Raw genomic sequence first — 19,725 nt, 5'->3', positions numbered from 1 at the left:
AGTACACCTTCTGTTCTGAGCTGAGGGGATTGGAGCCCCTAACCCCTAACTTGGATAGGAGACCCTAACCCCTCTGCCAAATTTCTGGGTTCAAGCCGACCTCCTCAGGGCCTCGCTCAGATTTTTTGCCTCCCCGGACTTCTGGATGACCCCAAATGAACCCAACCCAATTATTACGTTACCTGCAGATGCCGAAGATGGTGCCTGTTGTGTGAACAATCCCATAATGACAACAGAGGGGCGACAAGTTTGCCTGTGATGTGGGGGAGGGGGAATCTGATGCCCAGAAGGTATATTTTGGCGGCTGCTTTCCCCCCACCCCTCCACCACTACGTAGCTCGGTTTGTTCAGGCTTCAAGCCAGATGCTTTCCTTCGCCCCCCCAGGGAACAGAGAGATGTTTCAGGCGGACGTGGGGTGGGGAGAACAAAGTGCAATAGACTGCCGTTATCTGAGTCACAGGTTCTCTCCCCAGGAGAACAAGCTGGCCTTGTTTAATTCTCACCTCGCAGTGGGAATCGCATCTATTGTGTGCTCCCAGGTGTTTGGTATCTAATGCTGCCTTGTTTCTTTTCCTCGAAACGCTCAGCTCTGAGGCTCCTGTGCTTAAAGGAATTGCTCAAGAATCTCCACCGTGCAGGGAAAAAGGGAGATGGTGGGCAAACCGTCGGTTGTGCTTTAACCCAGTTTTTTTTTTTTTTTTTAACAAGCTGCTGTCACTGGATTCACACAACTCTCTTCTCTTCATTCTCCCCACTAATTTTTGCTATTAGTTATTCTATTCCTTTGCTGTTGTTGGGGTGTTTAAATCCCTTAGAAATATGTTAACAAACAAACAAAAAGAGCTGTGAAACCGAACAGAACAAAACGCTCATTTGCCTTGATGAAGGGAGGTACCAAAAATTGATCCACTGCCTGTTTTCTTCTTCTTTTATGCCTAATTTTATTTTTGGGTGGACCTGTTGACACACATCTTTCCTTATGATGTTGGGGCCTTGCTACCTCCCACATCCTAATATATTAAAATGTACTTTGAATTAATCACCTGGAATTCTGCTTAGTTGAGTTGGTTATTTACTTAGTTGAGCAGCTATTTCTTGGCTTTTTCGAGAGCGGGAAGGAGACTTTGTTCTTTGTCCTCCCCCACAAGGTAAAGCTGAGGTAGAAACTCAGGAATTCCTGTCCACACCCTCAGCCCCTCCCTGCTGTCCCCAGGTATTTCCCCCCCCCTTTTGCCAAATTCTTCAAGTTGTATTCATTCCACCCACAGTTTGTTCAGTCTTCCCAGTCTGACCTTTGGCCATAGCCAAGATAGATGTTTATGACCTCTCTTCAGCTTATCATGCCTAGGAGTCAAAAGTCCACCCAAAGAGGGTTTTTGCTATTGCAGAAATGCCAGCCAGGCATTAGCTTATAGTTGGTATCAATGTGAAATATGCCTCCTCCTGCCTCTTCCCTTTGCTCAGGCTGCTATTTCAGAGTTTGGAGAATGCAGTTGCTCAGAAAATTCAAAATAAACTCAGGTTAGGACAGTCTGGGGCTGGATGGGAATGAACTGAGAGGTTGCTAGAAGCTCCCCTCCCCACACTGTCCTCTTTTTCCCCACAATAGACACTTCCCTCTTTCCTCCCTGCCCAGGTAGGAAAGGTAATAAAAAATTGAGAAGACATCTGTAAATCATTGGCTCTGTGGTTGACAAGTAAAGTGCCTCCTAAATCAGGTTGGAATGAAACCTGGCCCTTTCATGCTTCAAAGTAAACTTCCCTTGCATACTTCTCAGTGTCTCTGCTATAACCCGTGTCTGAACTAGAATCCAGAAAATTTAAAGAGCTCCAAAATGGTCAATGCTCTTGTCCAACACCCTGTTTTCAATACTTTCAACTTTCGAGCCCAATTGGGGCCAGAATTGCTAAGCAAGGCAATTGTTAAGTGAGTCCCGCCCAATGGTATGACCTTTCTTGCCACAGTTGTTAAGCAAATCACGTCCACTTGTTAAATCAGGGGTGTCAAACTCGATTTCATTGAGGGTCGCATCAGGGTTGTGTTTGATCTCAGGGGCCAGGGTGGGCGTGGCCAGGGTGGGCGTGGCCAGCTTGACATCACTTGTATTGGGGGACGCCTGTTGTGACCCAAGCGCTCTGCCAGGGAAAATGGGCTCCTGAGCACCGTTTTCGGCTGCAAAGGCCTCCTGCAGCCCTCTGCCAGCGAAACAGAGCTTGGGTGGGCCATGCTTGTCCCCCAAGGCCTGTTTTCAACCACGACAGCCTCCTGTCAGTGAAAACAGAGCTTGGGTGGGCCATGCTTGTCCTCCAAGGCCCGTTTTCAGCCATGACGGCCTCCTGCAGCCCTCTGCCAGCGAAAACAGAGCTTGGGTGGGCCATGCTTGTCCTCCAAGGCCCGTTTTCAGCCATGATGGCCTCCTGCAGCCCTCTGCCAGCAAAAACAGAGCTTGGGTGGGCCATGCTTGTCCTCCAAGGCCCATGCCTCCTTTCAGTCATGACGCGCCTCCTGCAGCCCTCTGCCAGCGAAAACAGAGCTTGGGTGGGCCATGCTTGTCCCCCAAGGCCCGTTTTCAGCCACAACAGCCTCCTGCAGCTTTCTGTCAGCAAAAACAGAACCTCGTTTTCACTGGCAGAGGGCTGCAGGAGGCCGTCCCGAGCTCTGTTTTTGCTGACAGAGGCACCGCAGGCCAGACCTTTGCTGTTTCCAGGGCGGCCTCACAGGCCCTAAGCACCCTGCAGGCCAATCCAGCTCCCAGGTGGTTAAGCAAATCTGCCTCCCGCATTGACTTGGCTTGTTGGAAATCACAGGACACTAGGATGCTCCAACCATCGTAAATACATGCCAACTGTCAAGTGCCCGAATTTTGATCGCATGGCTGTGGGGAGGCGGCGATGGTTGTAAGTGCGAGGACCAGGTGTAAGTCAATTTTTTTCAGTGCTGTTGTAACTTTGGTCATTAAATGAATGGTTGTAAGTTGAGGACCACTGAGAAGATCAAATGCTCTCCCCCCCCTCCCCTGGTTTTTGATTCCAGCAACGGGTCCTCAAAAGGTACACTGCCTCTGAGTTTAGAGGCTCCACCCTTGGAGGAAAACAGATTGGGAGAGGCATTTTATATCAGGAAAACAGAATGGAGGAGCCAGGCTGATCTCTTCCCAAGAATGTATCTCCACCATGCAAAAATAAAAGATTCTGCCTTTTCATCTTCAGGTTTCAGTGAATTAGCATCAGAAGAACAAAGACTATCCTGTTGGGTCATCCAAAGAAAGCTACTTATGTCTTCCTTAAAGCACATTAGCAATTCATTTGGAGTCCTGCCCTAAATATTTGGACATTATTGTTAACTTGTTATATGTCAGCACAGCTTGTATTGCTGACTCAAAGTGGAAGTCTAGCTTGGAAAACCAGATGCTGAGGAAAAGAAAAGGGAAGAGCCATTGCTTATCTGCCTTGTGTCTTGGCATCTTGGAACGTGGAAAGTAGACTTGAGGGGCTGCCACAAAGTAGAAGGGGTCAAGCTATTCTCCAAAGCACCTGAAGACAGCACAAGATGCAACTGATGGAAATTAATCAAGGAGAGAAGCAACCTACAGTACAACTAAGGCAGGAGTGGGATTCAAATATTTTAACAACTGGTTCTATGGGCGTGGCTTAGTTGGTGGGCATGGCTTGCTGGTCCTGTTATTGGCTGGGTGTGGCCCACTCAACATCACTCACATCGAGGCACTCATCTCCTCGCCTGGCCTCTCATGACTGTGGGAATGCTGCAACAGTCGTAAGTGTGAAAAATGGTCATAAGTCACTTTTTTCAGTGCCATTGTAACTTTGAATGGTCACTCCACACAAGCAAAGTACCAGCAAAGGAGGGGGAAAAAACTCCAGAGAAGTTCCAGAGACAGGAAGTGTAGTCCTGCCAAGAATGTAATAAGGGTTAATGGAGAGGCAGTTTCTGTAAGCAACACCAGAATGTTTCCTTCCTACCTTCCTTACAGGATTAGGCCAGTAATTTCTTCTAACAACTGGTTCTCTGAACTGCTTAGAATGTTAACAACCAGTTCTAGCGAATAGGTGCGAACTGGTAGAATCCCACCCCTGAACTAAGGAGAAATGTCCTGTCAGTGAGAACAATTAACCAATGGAACGACTTGCCTCCAGAAGTTGTGAATGCTCCAATACTGGAAGCTTTTAAGAAGAGATTGGACAGCCATTTGTCTGAAGTGTTATAGAGCGGAGGTCTCCAACCTTGGCAACTTTAAGACTTATGGACTTCAACTCCCAGAAGAACTGTGGAATTCTGGGAGTTGAAGTCCACAAGTCTTAAAGTTGCCAAGGTTGGAGACCTCTGGTGTAGACACAGGTGTCAAACTCGTCGTGTTACATTGCCGTCATGTGATGTTTCATGACGTTTTTCCCATTCGTGGAGCTGAGGTGAGCGTGGCCTGTGCGTGATGCATCCAGCCCACAGGCTGCCAGTTTGACACCCCTAGGGTTTCCTGCCAGAGCAAAGGGTTGGACTAGACAAACTCCAAGGTCCCTTCCAACTCTGTTATTCTGTTATTGATAGATCCACTTTGGCCATCAGCAGTAGCTCCCATCCAAAGTGGTCAACAATGGTGCTTCCATATTCAGAAGCAATTTATTCCAATATTCTATCTTTACATGATACCTATGAAATATAGTTCCACCAAAAGGTAAAAAGCATCATCTTAAATTATTTCAAAAATTATTGAAGATGGTTCTATTGAAGATGGTTCTATTAATGAAGATTTTTCTATTAATGGCTTAATCATGAAGATTGTTCCATTAATGGCTTAATAGGCATGGCCTCCAGATGCAGTTTATCTCTGAATTATAGAAGCTGGGGTGAAGAACTCGTTTCCATATTCTGAGTTTCTGCTGATTGAACCTGGAACCTTTCTCAGAGGCTGCTGGAAAAAGGATGCTGGGATAAATAATTTGGGGCACATCGATTGAATCTAGCAGAGACCTTTATACAGTGGTGGGATTCAATTTTTTTTACTATCGGTTCTGTGGGCGTGGCTTGGTGGGTGTGGTGTGGTTTGGTGGGCGTGGCAGGGGAAGAATACTGCAAAATCCCATTCCCTCCCCATCCCAGTAACCTGCTTTCCAGCTCCATTCTCCTGTGCAGGGCAACCAAAGAAGACCCAGAGGATCAACTGGGACCCAGGAGGTAGAGAATAGATGGGTGCAAGGCCAGTCAGAGGTGGTATGCCGAACTACTCAAAATTTCCGCTACCAGTTCTCCAGAACTGGTCAGAACCTGCTGAATACCATGTCTGCCTTTATACAAGTCTTGTTTAGTTTCCTTTGCCTCATTTGCAATTTTTCCCCCCTGACATTTTGTCTAGGAATTAAAACCCCAACTCGAAAAAAAGCTCTAAAGAAGAACGCTTGTTCTAGAGAGAAATAATGGATTAAAGTTACATCACAAGTGTTCGCAGAGTACAGTCAAAAAAGTCAACTGTCTTTTTTAATGTGTAACACATAAAAGCAGTTGCACATTTCAACATCCACAGAAGTGATGGACTTCCTGTCATTGGATGTGTTCCCTCAGAGACTAGATCAATGTTTTTTTTTCAACCTTGGCAATTTTAAGACGTGTGGACTTCAACTCCCAGAATTCCCCAGCCAGCATTCTGGCTGGGGAATTCTGGGAGTTGAAGTCCGCACGTTTTAAAATTGCCAAAGTTGAAAAACATTGGGCTAGACAGCCATCTCTCCTTAGTGCTTGGATTTGAATATTAGAACTAAGCAAAGGTTGGATTCTGTAGCCTAAATGGCTCTTTCTAACTCTTGTGATTCTGATTCTAGAGTCTGTCTGTCCGTCCATCCATCCATCCATCCATCCATCCATCCATCCATCCATCATCACATTTTTAAACCATCCATCTCCCTTATGGGGAGACACTTCAAATATCTTTCAGTTTTTCCTGTACCTTACCAAGTAGTAGTTTGCTTCCAGAAAGTCACAATAAAAAGAGATCCAAAGATTTTAGGAATACAAATCTACCTGTTACTAGGATTAAGCAGTTATTCAGTTCCCCTCATTTTCACCGTCGTCATTAATATGTTTAAAGATTGCATTAACATTTCTCAAAACTCAGATTCCTCTATGCAATTCTGCACGCTATTCACCTGTTAAAACCAAGTTCTAGATTATGCTTGCTCGCTGTTTTTTGTAAATACTGTATGTACATTCACTTCTATTATTTTCCGTCATTATTATTAATCAAATGCCTTGCAAACTTGGCAGAGCTGTGAATTTCAAACCACAGTTCAATTTCATCTGAGTTTAGAAAGGAAATTGGGTAAGTTTGCCCTCAAACACCTTCTAACCCAATTTCTCTCGCACGCTTGGCTGATACCACATTCTAAGGTCGTTCAGGGACCTGATTCTGGAATCAGGAGCCATGCTCAAAATTTGGCTATCTTTGCCCTCTTAGTTCCTCCATACAATCCCACATTTGAGCAAACCCTTCCCACGTCCCCGAGGACTCACCTGCACAGGATCCCAGAGACCCATGTCTGAATTTGCACAGGTAGAGTCCCAAATCCATGCTTAGCACAGGCAGAACCAAAAATGTTGGCCAGCCCCAGCCTTCTGAGTCCAGACCAACATTTCCCAATTTGAATGCCTGTCTGCTGTGGGAGGCCTGCTTAGGGGCATCTGATTGGAGAGGTATTTGCAAGTTTGAGCTGCGTTGGCAGTTTTGAACAAACGGGAGGGGCAGAGACACTACTCAGTCTGTGGGCTGTGTCACACTGATAAGCTTTCTCCACCAGGATCTCACCCACACATACACACACACACACTCTCTTTCACACACACAAATTCCTAGAACTTGAAACAGCAGAGATACAATTAATTTCAGGCCAAAGTGTGTCATGTTCCCCCAGTTTGCCACCTGTTACGGAAAGGAAAAACGTTCCTACTGATTTTTCAAGGAAGAAAAATCAACACTGGGAAAACAACAAAGAAGGAAATTAGCCAAGCCTCCCACTGCTCCACAGCCCTAAATTCCTATCCTGAACCTGCCGTAAGGTTGATATTAATTATCTGAGGTCATGTTCGGTTTGCATTTGTTCAGTAATTATCCCTGTCTAAAAAAACAGAACCACTTTTGTAAAGCCAGAGAACTGCATGAAAATTAAAGGTAAGGATGGTTCATTTTAATCCCCCGCCCCCGGATTCCAGAGATGACATGTTTTCTCAAAGCACTGTGCAAAGTCCTATCTGTTCCGGCAGACTTTTGTGGGGATTTAATTAACCCTTTTGCATTTTGAAAAGTCTTTACAGGTCTTGTAGTTTCCTCTCTGTTTCTGGATTTTTTTTGGCTGTTTTCTCCTGGTTTTGATCTGCTATGTCGATTGGGAAACGGTTCTGCAATTCTAACCCAATTTCAATTTCATTTCAAGAAGCCTGGAAAATAAGACTATAAATTTTTTTTTAAAATAAACCTATGTGTGCCTTTTTATGTGTGTCTGTGTTGATGAATTTCGGTCATACCCATTTGGCACTGAAACATCCTGCTAAACAATTAGTTTAGGAGGGTTAAACTAATTGTTATATCTTTGCTTGGGGGTTTTAAGAGATTAGTTAAAGGATGGAGCTCATTTCAGGTTGTCCTTGACTTACAACCACTCGTTTAGCAACTGTTCAAAGTTACAACAGCACTGAAAAAAGTGACTTACAACTGATCCTCACACTTATGATTGTCACAGCATTCCCCGCCAGTGGTGGGATTCAACCAGTTCGCACCAGTTCAGGAGAACTGGTTATTAACTTTCTGAGCAGTCTGGTGAACTGGTTGTTGGAAGAAATCATTAGGGCAGAGAATCAGTTGTTAAATTATTTGAATCCCACCATTGATCCCCATGGTCATATGATCAAACTTCAGGGGTTTGGCAACCAGCACATACAGTAGATAATGGTTGCAGCATATCTCAGGGTATCCTGATTTCAATCTGTTCCTATCACATCTGGCAAAGCCAGTTTCATTTAACAACCACGTATTCATTTAACATCTGCAACAAGTTGCTTAACAACTATGGCAAAAAAAAAGTCATAAAATTGGATGTGATTCACTTAATAATCATCTTGTTTAGCAATGGAAATTCTGGTCAATCAATCAGAATAGACCTGGAAGGGACCTTGGAGGTCTTCTAGTCCAACCCCCTTCTCATACCATTTCAGGCAAGTGGCTGTTCAGTGTCTTCTTAAAAACCTCCAGTGATGGAGCGCCCCCAACATCTGAAGTCAGGCTGTTCCACTGGTTAATTGTCCTCACTATTAGGAAGTTTCTCCTTAATCCCAGGTTGCTTCTCTCCTGGATTAGTTTCCATCCATTGTTTCTTCTCTTGCCTTCTGGTGCTTTGGAAAATAAATTGACCCCCTCCTCTTCTTTCTGGCAGCCCATCAACTACTGGAATACAGCTATCAGGTCACCCTTAGTCCTTCTTTTCTCTAGACTAGCCAGTTCCAATTCCTGCAACCATTCTTCATATGTTTTTTTCTCCAGGCCCTTAATCATCTTACTTAGTTGCTCTTCTTTTCACTTTGGTCCCAACTGTAGTTGTAAGTTGTGGACTACCCATATACAACCATTTGTTGAATGACTGTTCAAATTTGCAGAGGTGTTGAAAACAGTTATTTATGACCTGTACTTACAAATATCTCAGCATCCACACAGTCTCCTCATTGTAATTCAGAGGCTTGGCAACCGTTGTGCAGTTACAACAACGACTACATGAAAAAGCCAGAAGGGAAGATTGCAAATTGTGGTCATGTGATATCTTGCTTAATGACTACAATGATTCACTTAACAGCTGCAGGAAAAACAGCCATAAAATTGGGTGCAGTTGTGTGATCCTCACTTCCATACTGCTTAACGATGAGTTTTCCAGTCCCTATTGTGGTCATAAGTTGAGGACTATATGTATCTCAGTTCCTAGACCATGGTAGCAAGGCAGAAAGAGCAATCAAATTCTATGGTATAACAGGTTGACAATCCTGCTCCATAGCAGTAGCAATAGCACTTATATTTACATACTGCTCCATAATGCTTTACAGCCCTCTCTGAGTGGTTTACAGCCTATTGCCCCCAACAATCGGGGTCCTCATTTTACCAACCTCAGAAGGACGGAAGGCTGAGACCAACCTCGACCCAGTCAGACGGTGAGGAGAGTTAGCCTGCAGTACAGGTAGTCCTCAACTTACGACCACAAGTGAGCCCCAAATTTCCTTTTGCTACATGAAACATTTGTTAAATGAGTGTTCCCCCCCATTTTATGACCTTGCTTGCCACAGACGTTAAGCGAATCGCTGCAGTTGTTAAAGTTAGTGACACAGCTTTTAAGCGAACCTGGCTTCCTCATTGACTTTGCCTGTCAGAAGGACGCAAAAGGGGATCACATGACCCCGGGACACTGAAACCGTCATAAATATGAGTCAGTTGCCAAGCATCCGAATTTTGATCACATGACCATTGGGATGTTGCAACAGTCGTAAGTGTGAAAAACAGTCTTAAGTCACTTTTTTTCACTGCCATTGTAGCTTTGAACAGTCATTAAACAAACTGTTGTAAGTCAAGGATTACCTGTGTCTATGCATTCTATCACTAGGACTATATATATATATATTCGCCCTGGCAAGGCTGGAGGGGTGCCATATACCCATTTATCCTCTGAGGTATTTGTATATATTTAAGGACTGCTTGTACATTCAGGACCCTCTTTCTTAGAGCCTGCTGCAATTCACTGCATTTAGAATAACGGACTTGGAAGGGACCTTGGAGGTCCTCTAGTCCAACCCCCTGCTTAGGCAGGAAATCCTACACCATTTCAGACAAAATGGTTATCCAATCTCTTCTTAAAAACTTCCAGTGTTGGAGCATTCACAACCTCTGGAGGGAAGTTGTTCCACTGGTTAATTGTTCTAACTGTCAGAAAAATTCTCCTTTGTTCTGGGTTGCTTTTCTCCTCAGTTTCCATCCATTGCTTCCCTCAGGAGCTTTGGAGAATAGCTTGACTCCCTCTTCTTTGTGGCAGCCCCTGAGATAATGGAAGACTGCTATTATGTCACCCCTAGTCCTTCTTTTCATCAAACTAGATATACCCAGTTCCTGCTACCGTTCTTCATATGTTTTAGCCTCCAGTCCCCTAATCATCTTTGTTGCTCTTCTCTGCACTCTTTCTAGAGTCTCAACATCTTTTTTTACATTGTGGCTCGAAGTAGTCCAATCTTACCCCAAGATAGCCCAGATCAAGGAAAGAATAGGTGTGTGTCAGCTAAATTCCAAGAATATTTCTTTATGACAAAGGAAAACGTGGTAGGTGCCAGTAGATGACCCTGTAAATCTCATCTTAATGGTATGTCCAAAGCAAAGTCCACAGCTACTGCTGAAAACATCAGGCACCACCCTTGAGACAGTTGCATTTTTATGGCCCAATAGAAACTAGATTGCTTTCATTTTTATTTTTTTGCAGCCCAACAATTCTTGAAGAACTTTTTTAAAATTCCCACAGGACGAGGCCTCGCACCCTCCCCACCTTGCCACAAAAAATGCTGCTTTGCTACCAAAGTTTTGTGAGATGGTAACTCCCCAACTTCTTGTCCTCCAGATCTCTTGACCATGATTCCAGCCAAAAGGCGCATCAGATGTAACGCGGTATATTTAAAGAACCCCAGGTTTCATTAACCGTAGAAACTGAGTTGCTAAGATCGCCCTGCAAGATCCTGGGACCGGTTCTTTGATTTCTGATAAAACTGAATTAACCAACCTTAAAACGTGTCAAACAAAAACAATCGTTTGGCAGGAATTAATGCAAGCCTTCTGATGCTAAGTGGGTATAAGATTCAATTCCCAGAATTGGATTACAAATATCCAGATGATCATTTAGATGGCATCAAATAAATATAGAATATTCTAACTTTCTATAAAGGTAAATTGGTCACTTCATGTGCATATCTATGTCATTTACATGGTAGTTATATGGAAGTAATGTGCTGCTGCGTAAGAATGTATGTATGTACCATATATATGTATGTAATGTATGCTATGTAGTATGTAATTTATGTATTTGTATGTAAATATGTATTTAAATTTATTGGCCATCCAACTCTGGTGAACTCTGAATGTTTTTTCAACTGATCTACAGTCTTGGGATGTCTCAGTGGTTTCTGATGCAACTGCTAACCACATGTAATCTTGGTTAGTGTTCTGTTCAGGATCAGACAAGGTCAGTTAGAAGTTAGAAGTTGCTAGCTAACTCGGTTCAGGAAATTGAAGACCAATAAAGCACATCTCAACATGGTCGTGATTGATTACAGCATCCTACTAAGATCCAGATAAATATCTAAACAAAAGTGGCTTGAAAGCTCTTCTTATCCTTTTAGCCTGATGGCTCTTGATCAATGGTGGTTGAAGATATCCCTCCAGCAGTTTCTGCCAGTCTCTTTGTTTTTGCTTACATAGCTTGAATCCAGTGCGTAAAGCTTACCGTACTTATTAATTAATTCACTATTAGATTCAGATCCGGCTTTTCCTCCAGGGATTCAAGCATTCCAACCTCCAGTTTTATCCCCATGACTATTTTGCAAAGTAGGTTGAGTTCAAAAGTTAGATGGCTCCAAGTCTCTGTACTGACATAACAAATCAGCCCATGTTCTTAGTTCATATCATGTACACTGAACCATTCACTAGCCAGTTTTTCATAACTGTACAAGCACTGTAGGTAGTCCTTGAGTTAAGACTATAATTTGAGTATAGAATTATGGCTGTAAGTTATTTAGGTTGTTAAGTGAATCACCCTGTGAACAGATCCAATCTTATCTCATTTTTTGCAGTTGTCATTAAGCAAACACCACAGTTCAGTGTTCAATGTTCAGTGTCTGAATATTGCAGAGATTAAGTGAATCCGTTAAACCCAGGGGCAATTTTTTTTTGCTGGAAACAGGCAGCAAATGACCAGAAACTGCCAAAAAATGTCAAAAGTCATGGTCACATGACCATGGAATGCTACAGACAGCTGTAAAGGTGAGCCAGTTGCCAAGCATCCAAAATGTGATCATATGATTGCAGAGGTGGGTCATCTGTCATAACTTTGAAATTGGATTGTAAGTACCTTTTTGGGAGTCCATTGTAATATCAGCGGGTAAACAGCTGATCATAACTTGAGGATTAATGTGTTTAATATGAGAAAGCAGCTGCTAGACTCTTTAATAGATTTAATAGGTTTGGGGATAAGAGTTGCATGAACACCTGAGCATAAAACTTAACTCCCATAGTTGAAGATATAGTTCAGGTGAGGTCTCCTAGTTTCACTGCAACCCGTAAGACAGAGGTCCCCAAACTTGGCAACTTTAAGCACTGGTGGGATTCAATTTTTTGTACTACTGGTTCTTTGGGCGTGGTTTGGTGGGCATGTCGTGTCTTGGTGGGCGTGTCTTGGTGGGCGTGGCAGGGGAAGGTTACTGCAAAATCCCATTCCCTCCCCACCCCACTAACCTGTTTTCCAGCTCTGTTCTCCTGTGCAGGACAACAAAAGAAGACCCAGCCGATCAACTGGGACTCGGGAGGCAGAGAATAGATGGGGTCGGGGCCAGTCAGAGGTGGGATTTGCCGGTTCTCCAAACTACTCAAAATTTCCGCTACCGGTTGTCCAGAACTGGTCAGAACCTGCTGAATACCACCTCTGACTTTGAGGCTTGTGGAGTTGAAGTCCACAAGTCTTAAAGTTGCCAAGTTTGGGGACCTCTGCCATTAAGAGATACACCAACTACTTCTCATGATTGCATTGTTCACACATTCAGGCTCTCTCTTACAAACACTCTTAATATTGTAGCATCCACTTCCAGCAACTCAGGTAGAAACATTTATGAATAATCTTTGCCCACACTCCAATCTGATCAGACTTTGAGTGATGAATAACGGAGCATGAATAACAAGCCTAAGACAGTCAGCCAGAGTGGCACCAAAAGGCAATGCCATTACTTTTCAAAATTTGGCACCAAGCCCTGCTGCCTCACTTTGCCCCACCAGAAGCAATGCTTCCAGAAATAGCTCGTTTCAAAGAGAGGGGAAGGCTGTTGCTGACAAAACCTGTTATTTACCCTAAACTGCTTGCTTCTCTCAAGCAATGAACCCAACCTTGGCAGCTTGAAGATGTGTGGACTTCAACTCCCAGAATTGCTGGCTGGGGGTGGAAAAATGCTGTGGCTGGGGAATTCTGGGAGTGGAAGTCCAGACATCTTCAAGCTGCCAAGATTTAGAAACACTGTCTTGAGAGATGAGGATCCTCAACAAACCCTCACAAGATGTTCAGACCAGACAAGCCTTTTTAGTTCTGGGGAGGCATTTGCCTGATGTAACCCAGTGTTGTACCATGTAGAGGTTTACCAAGAAGTAATCACAGAAGGGATGTAGGATCAATCAATCAGAATAGAGCCGAAAGGGACCTTGGAGGTCTTCTAGTCCAATTCTCTGCTCAAGCAGGAGATCCTACATCATTTCTGACAGGTGGCCGTCCAGTCTTTTCTTAAAAACCTCCAGTGATGCAGCACCCACAACCTCTGAAGGCAAGAAGTTCCACTGGTTAATTGTTCTCACTGTTCGGAAGTTTCTCTTCAATTCCACGTGGCTTCTCTCCTTGATTAATTTCAAACCATTGTTTCTTGTCCTGCCTTTTGGTGCTTTGGAAAATAAGTTGATTCCCTCTTCCTTGTGACAGCCCCTCAAATACTGCTATGATGTCCCCCACCTAGTCCTTCTTTTATCTAGACTGGCCATACCAACCCAATACCTACATATGTTTTGGTCTTCATATGCTTTTGTTTCCAGACCCTTGATCATCTTAGTTGCTCTTCTTTGCACTTTTCCCAAAACGTCAACATCTTTTTTTGTAACGTGGTGACCAGAACTGGATGCAGTATTCCAGGGGTAGCCTTACTAAGGATTTGTAAAGCGGTACTAATACTTCACGTGATTTTGATTCTATGTCTCTATTTATACAAGCAAGGATTGTATCAGTCTGTAGAGATGCTCAGCCATCCTGGTGGGTTTCAAAGTAGGTTACCACGGTTCGGTGGGCGTGGCTTGGTGGGCGCGGCTTGGTGGGCACGTTTTGTGTGCACGCACATACTTTGCGTGTGCGTGCCAAATGCGCACTTTCCACATACGCAAAGACTTTCCTACTCACTTCCTGCAAACCTGCACCCTCCGTGTAGCTTCAGCAGCTGACACATGGCAACCTGCCGTGCCGTACAAAGTAGCTGCGCTTCAAAAGCAGGGAATAAAGGTCAGTATGGGATCCCGGGCAGGCTGGCCCAACAGCAGCTCATCAGAGAGAGCTGGTCCGGTTTCAGCTGATCTTTAACACTACCAGTACGCCAGAACCAGGCCCAACCTGGTAGAATAGCAGCACTGATCCTCAGTCATCCAGGTCATAGTTGTCCCAAAGGTGCTTTTTCAGGAAAAAAACTAGACTTTTTTCTTTTTTCTTTTGGAGCTGTTTCCCTTCTCCTCCAAGAAGCTTCTTCAGCTCTGACAGGATATCCCAAAGGTGCTTTTTTTTTTCTCCAAGAGGCAACTGGACTTTCCATTCCCCACTATCCTGTCAGAGCTTGGAGGAGAAGCAAAACATCTTCCAAAGAAAAAACAAGAAGTTGCCTCCTGAAAAAGCACCTTTGGGACAAGGGTTGTATCAGCTTTTTTTTTTTTGGCTGCTGCCACATATTGCTGAGGAGGTTTCTGTAACTAGAGTAAGTCCTTTGATGGTATAGATATCACTAAAATGGGGAATATATGATGATTATGAGATGGGCCAAAACATCTGGTTATACTTTGGAGGAACTTTTACAGTGAACAAGAAGCTACTCTGGGAGCTGAATTCAGACAGCTAGAATGGTTTACAATATACTACAGCGGGGGCCTCCAACCTTGGCAACTTTAACACTTGTGGACTTCAACTCCCAGAGTTCCTCAGCCAGCTTTTTTATATACATCAAGAAAATAAAAACCTTGACCACAATCATGTAATCGAAGCCCTGTCCTTTCTTTAGGTGTGTTATGACACACATAAAAAGAGCAAGGTTTTGATCACATGATTGTGGCCACCATCTTGGGTTTGTTTTTTTACCCCACCTAGCAGATACTTCTGGTTGGAAGCAATTGAACAGCAATTAAGTAGACTGTGGATTACATTAAGAACTGGCATCACTGAAAAACTGGTGCCTCCCTTGAGTCAAGGAGCAGCAAGTGGCTTTTTAGGCCAGCATTTCTCAACCTTAACCATTTTAAGACGTGTGGACGTCAACTCCCAGAATTCTCCGAAGCTGAAATCCATGCGTCTTAAAATGACTAAGATGGAGAAACACTGGACTAGACCCACACCTCAACAATGCAGCAAGATTACTCAGTTTCATTAGGAAACCCATCTATAGAGTTCAGCCAGTGTCCTGAAAGGAAAACAATGCCACCTTTATTCGGGTTGCAATGCGTGCTCAGTGATCAATTAGGTCACTGGTTCAAAGTGACTTTTTCTAGGTTTATTGTAAGAATAAAATGGGATGTGTGCTTGTATAATCGGGTCTCAGCTCCCCCCAACAAAGGCAGAATTCAACAATGGCAATCAAGATTGGATGAAAGGACCCTCAGGTTTAAAACCATGCCGTTGTGCTTCCTAGAGGCCTCTATTTGACTACAGGTAGTCCTTGATTTACAACCGGTTGCTTAGGAACTCTTCAAACAGGGGTGGGATTCTACCAGATGGTTGGATTAGAACCTGCATGCTTTGAAGCAGTCTATCCTGAGGAATCACTGCTAGTGAACAATCATATAAGAACGTTATTCCCCAATATAGGAATGAGAATTCCCTCTCTGAATACCTCCATACCTAACAGCCAGATCCAGGTGGGAATATCTGACAGATGGATGCTTTAAGCATCTAGGAAACTTCGACAATGTCTCATCAAACCTAGTCCTTCAACTGTTATTTAAAACTACTATTACTCTTTAACACTTTAGAGCAGGGGTGTCAAACCAGTGGTGGGATTCAAATTTTTTTACTACTGGTTCTGTGGGCGTGGCTTGGTGGGCGTGGCAGGGGAAGGATACTGTAAAATCCCCATTCCCTCCCCACCCCACTAGCCTGCTTTCCAGCTCCATTCTTCTGTGCAGGGCAACAAAAGAAGAGCCAGCCGATCAGCTGGGATTCGGGAGGCAGAGAATAGATGGGGGCGGGGCCAGTCAGAGGCGGTATTTGCCGGTTCTCCTAACTACTCAAAATGTCCGCTACCGGTCCTCCAGAAGTGGTCAGAACCTGCTGAATACCACCTCTGTGTCAAACTCCTCACGGTGGCGTCATGTGACATATTGGGACTTTTTTCCCCTTCGCTAAACTAGGTGGGGGCAGGGCCAGCACCTGATGCATCCGGCCCGCAGGCCGTGAGTTTGACACCCCTGCTTTAGAGAATTCTGAATGATGAACAACAATTTATCATTCCGCCTGGCTCCAACATGGAAAAAGAGAAACACCCAGAAAACAGGAAGAATCTACCTCACAGGACTCTTGGGAGGCTAAGATGGGATCAGTGCCAACCCTGCACTCTGGAAGGCAGCAGGGAGAGAGTAGTAGTCAGAATAGCATCCCCCAAAGTGGGCATGGCCAGGACAAAGAAGTGGACCATACCAACAATGATACAATCTAACTCAGATTTAAATTTGATCAAAATTAAACAGAGTTAATTAAACACACACACACACACACACACACACACACAGAGTTTAAAAAAAAAGATTTTCAAGTAATGCTCATATGAAGTAGCTTTCTTAGCGACACCCTCCAATCCCCTTCTATAAGCACCGCTGGTTTCCTTCAACACCATTCAAACTTCAAACTAATGAAAACAGAGAGTCAGTTTGGTCTGGTTGTGAAGACAGCAGGCTAGATAGCAGGAGATTGTGAGTTCAAATCCCGCTTTAGCCAGGAAAGCCAGTTGGGTGACTTTGGGCCAGTCGCTCTCTCTCTCAGACCAACCCTCCTCACAGAATTATTGTGTCGAATGTTTGCTGCCTTGAGTTATTTGAAAAGGTGATACAGGTGAGATATAAACAAACACACTTTGGAGGAATCTGCTAATATTTTGATCTTCTAACACTTTGATCTTCATCTTCTTACCTGCAACTTGGACCCCAGAGCTGCACAGAAGACCTTCCAAGGTGGCGTGTATTTAAAGAGAGACACCCTTGAACCAGCCTGTTTGAGTTGAGGGTTGCAGATGGCAGGGTGCTCCGGCCCAGCTTCAGGATACTGGTCATAAGAAAGGCTCCCGTTTCTTGAAGCCCACATGGTCTCCAGTGCTACACGCAACCAGCATCCACTGAGATTCCGAGTCAAACTGAGGAACTGGAGGAAAAGGAAAGTGAATCAGCACACACCTGTCCAGGTAAACTCCCCGTCTCATGGCCACTCCTTGACAGATACTTCTTCACATTGTCTCCTCCCCGTAAGAGAGAGAAGCTGGAAGGAGGAAACAAGATGGGAAAAGAAATCGCAGATGAATGTGGGTCAAAAGCAAATCAGGGCAAAGCAAACAGTGTCTCCTTTCAGAGTTGTTACATTGAAGAAGAAGGAAGATTTTTCTTAACAAAGGGAGAATTGGCAGGAGTTTCATGTCAGAAGGACAATTTTTTCCTCTGACAGCAAAAGTTACTCAAGGTAACTTACCAAACTTTTAAAAATCATTTAAAAAAAAAACCTGAGATAAAACAGGGAATAAAACCATATTAACATCCAAAGAACCGTAAATTCTAAGTTGCATAACAAAAACTTAGAAATTGAGTAAAAGAACTGACATCTTTGTGCATAAAAATTGTAAAGGTTTCCCTTGTCCAGTCGTGTCTGACTCTAGGGTGCAATGCTCATCCCTGTTTCTTGGCCAAGGGAGCCAACATTGTCCAAAGATGTTTTCGGTGGCCATGTGGCCAGCATGGCTATACACCAAAGGAACATGGAATGCTGTTACTTTCCCACCGAAGTGGTACCTATTTATCTGCTTGCATTTACTTGCTTTTGAATAGCTAGGTGGGCAGGAGTGAGGCAAGTAACGGGAGCTCACCCCATCGTGCAACACTTGGGTCTCGAACCCAGGCTGTCAGCTTTCCAACCGACAAGCTCAGTGTCTTTTTAACCACTGAGCCACCATACCCCCTCATTGAGCATAGTTAATAATAAAATATGATAAGTCATTAAAATATTTTTTAAAAACCTTGTAAAATCAAGATGTTATAATGGGGGCATCGGTGTTACTTAAATGTAGAGTGGTTCTGGGGTCTAAAGGACTGAAAAGGCAGATGCTACAGTAAGGCACAGTACCCCCAACTCAGTTGCCTTGAAGGATAATCTTGATTTGGGAAGGAAGACCTTCTGACAAGCAAAGTCAGTGGGGAAGCCAGATTCACTGAACAACCATGTTACAACTGCAGTGATTTCACTTGACAACTGTGGCAAGAAAGATTGTAAAACGGGTCAAAATTCACTTAACAACTGTCTTGCTTAGCGATGGAAATTTTGGGCTCCATTGTGGTCATAAGTTGAAGATTACAAGATAATAGAACAGAATAGAATAGAATAGAATCAGGAAGGGTATTCAGCAGGTTCTGACTGGTTCTGGAGAACCGATAGCAGAAATTTTGAGTAGTTTGGAGAACCGGCAAATCCCACCTCTGACTGGAGATTTTACAGTGTCCTTCCCCTGCCACATCCACCAAGCCACACCCACAGAACCGGTAGTAAAAAAAAAATTGAATCCCACCATAGAATAGAATAGAATAGAATAGAATTCTTTAGTGACCAAGTGTGATTGGACACACAAGGAATTTGTCTTGGTGCAAATGGTCTCAATGATAAGCTCTCTTAGTTATAAGCTCCGTGATATGCCCTCTTCAGTTAAGGTGAAAAGTTGCAGGCATTGTATCATCAAACCTAGAAACATAAAATAAAAAAGGAATAAGAACAGATTCCAAACATTTCAGCTCAAAAGGCATTCTAGATCAGGGGTCTCCAACTTTAAGCCTGGCAGACTTCAACTTCCAGAATTCCCCAGCCAGCAAATCTGGGGAATGGAAGTCCTCCAGACTTAAAGTTGCCAAGGTTGGAGGCCCCTGTTCTAGATCATCAGGACTGTCAACATCCAAAGAGAGATTTGGAGGAGAGAGTCTTACCACAACCCCCACCAACCAACACACACCCCCCCAAACCCCCCCAACCCACAACCCAACCAACAAACACCCAAACACCAACACCCAAAAACAAAAAAAAAAAACCACCCCCCCCCCCCCCAAACCCCCCCCCCCCCCCCCCCCCCCCCCCCCCCCCCCCCCCACACAACACCAACCCACAAAACCCCCCCCCCCCCCCCCCCCACCCCAAAAAAAAAACCACCCCCAAAAACCAAAACCCCCCCCCCCCACAAAACCCCCCCCCCCCCCCCCCCAACCAACACCCCAAAAAAAACCAAAACACAACCACACACACCCAAACCCCCCCCCCCCCCCCCCCCCCCCCCGCACCCCCCCCCCCCCCCCCCCCCCCTACCCCCCACTACATTAAACCCGAAGAACGGGAGTAATATTGTAAAAAGAATCAATGACCAGATAGATTATAAAAAGAAGAGCCTTCAGAAAAAAGAACACTTCACCTGAAGG

At 44.3% G+C, this 19,725-nt stretch overlaps 1 protein-coding gene across 2 annotated transcripts in view; it reads right to left on the bottom strand.

The window, feature by feature from the left end:
- Nucleotides 1–17,414, bottom strand: part of MISP (mitotic spindle positioning) — a 35,158-nt gene extending 17,744 nt beyond the window's left edge. The window contains exon 1 of one of the 2 annotated variants that reach the window (XM_026670984.2): nt 17,198–17,414. In XM_026670984.2, the coding sequence (XP_026526769.2) occupies nt 17,198–17,368 (171 nt within the window). In that variant the 5' untranslated portion in view covers nt 17,369–17,414. Of the gene's footprint in view, nt 1–6,521; nt 6,689–17,197 lie in introns of those variants that run through there. The other variant, XM_026670985.2, reaches the window with a different exon arrangement.
- Nucleotides 17,415–19,725: the final 2,311 nt, after the last annotated feature.

This window comes from Notechis scutatus, chromosome 1 (genome assembly GCF_049901735.1).
Source record: "Notechis scutatus isolate UNSWTSFEM ecotype Mainland chromosome 1, rNotScu1.2, whole genome shotgun sequence".
NCBI lineage: Eukaryota > Metazoa > Chordata > Lepidosauria > Squamata > Elapidae > Notechis > Notechis scutatus.
The sequence above is the reverse complement of the archived record's forward strand: the minus strand, read 5'-3'. Positions and strand labels throughout refer to the sequence as shown.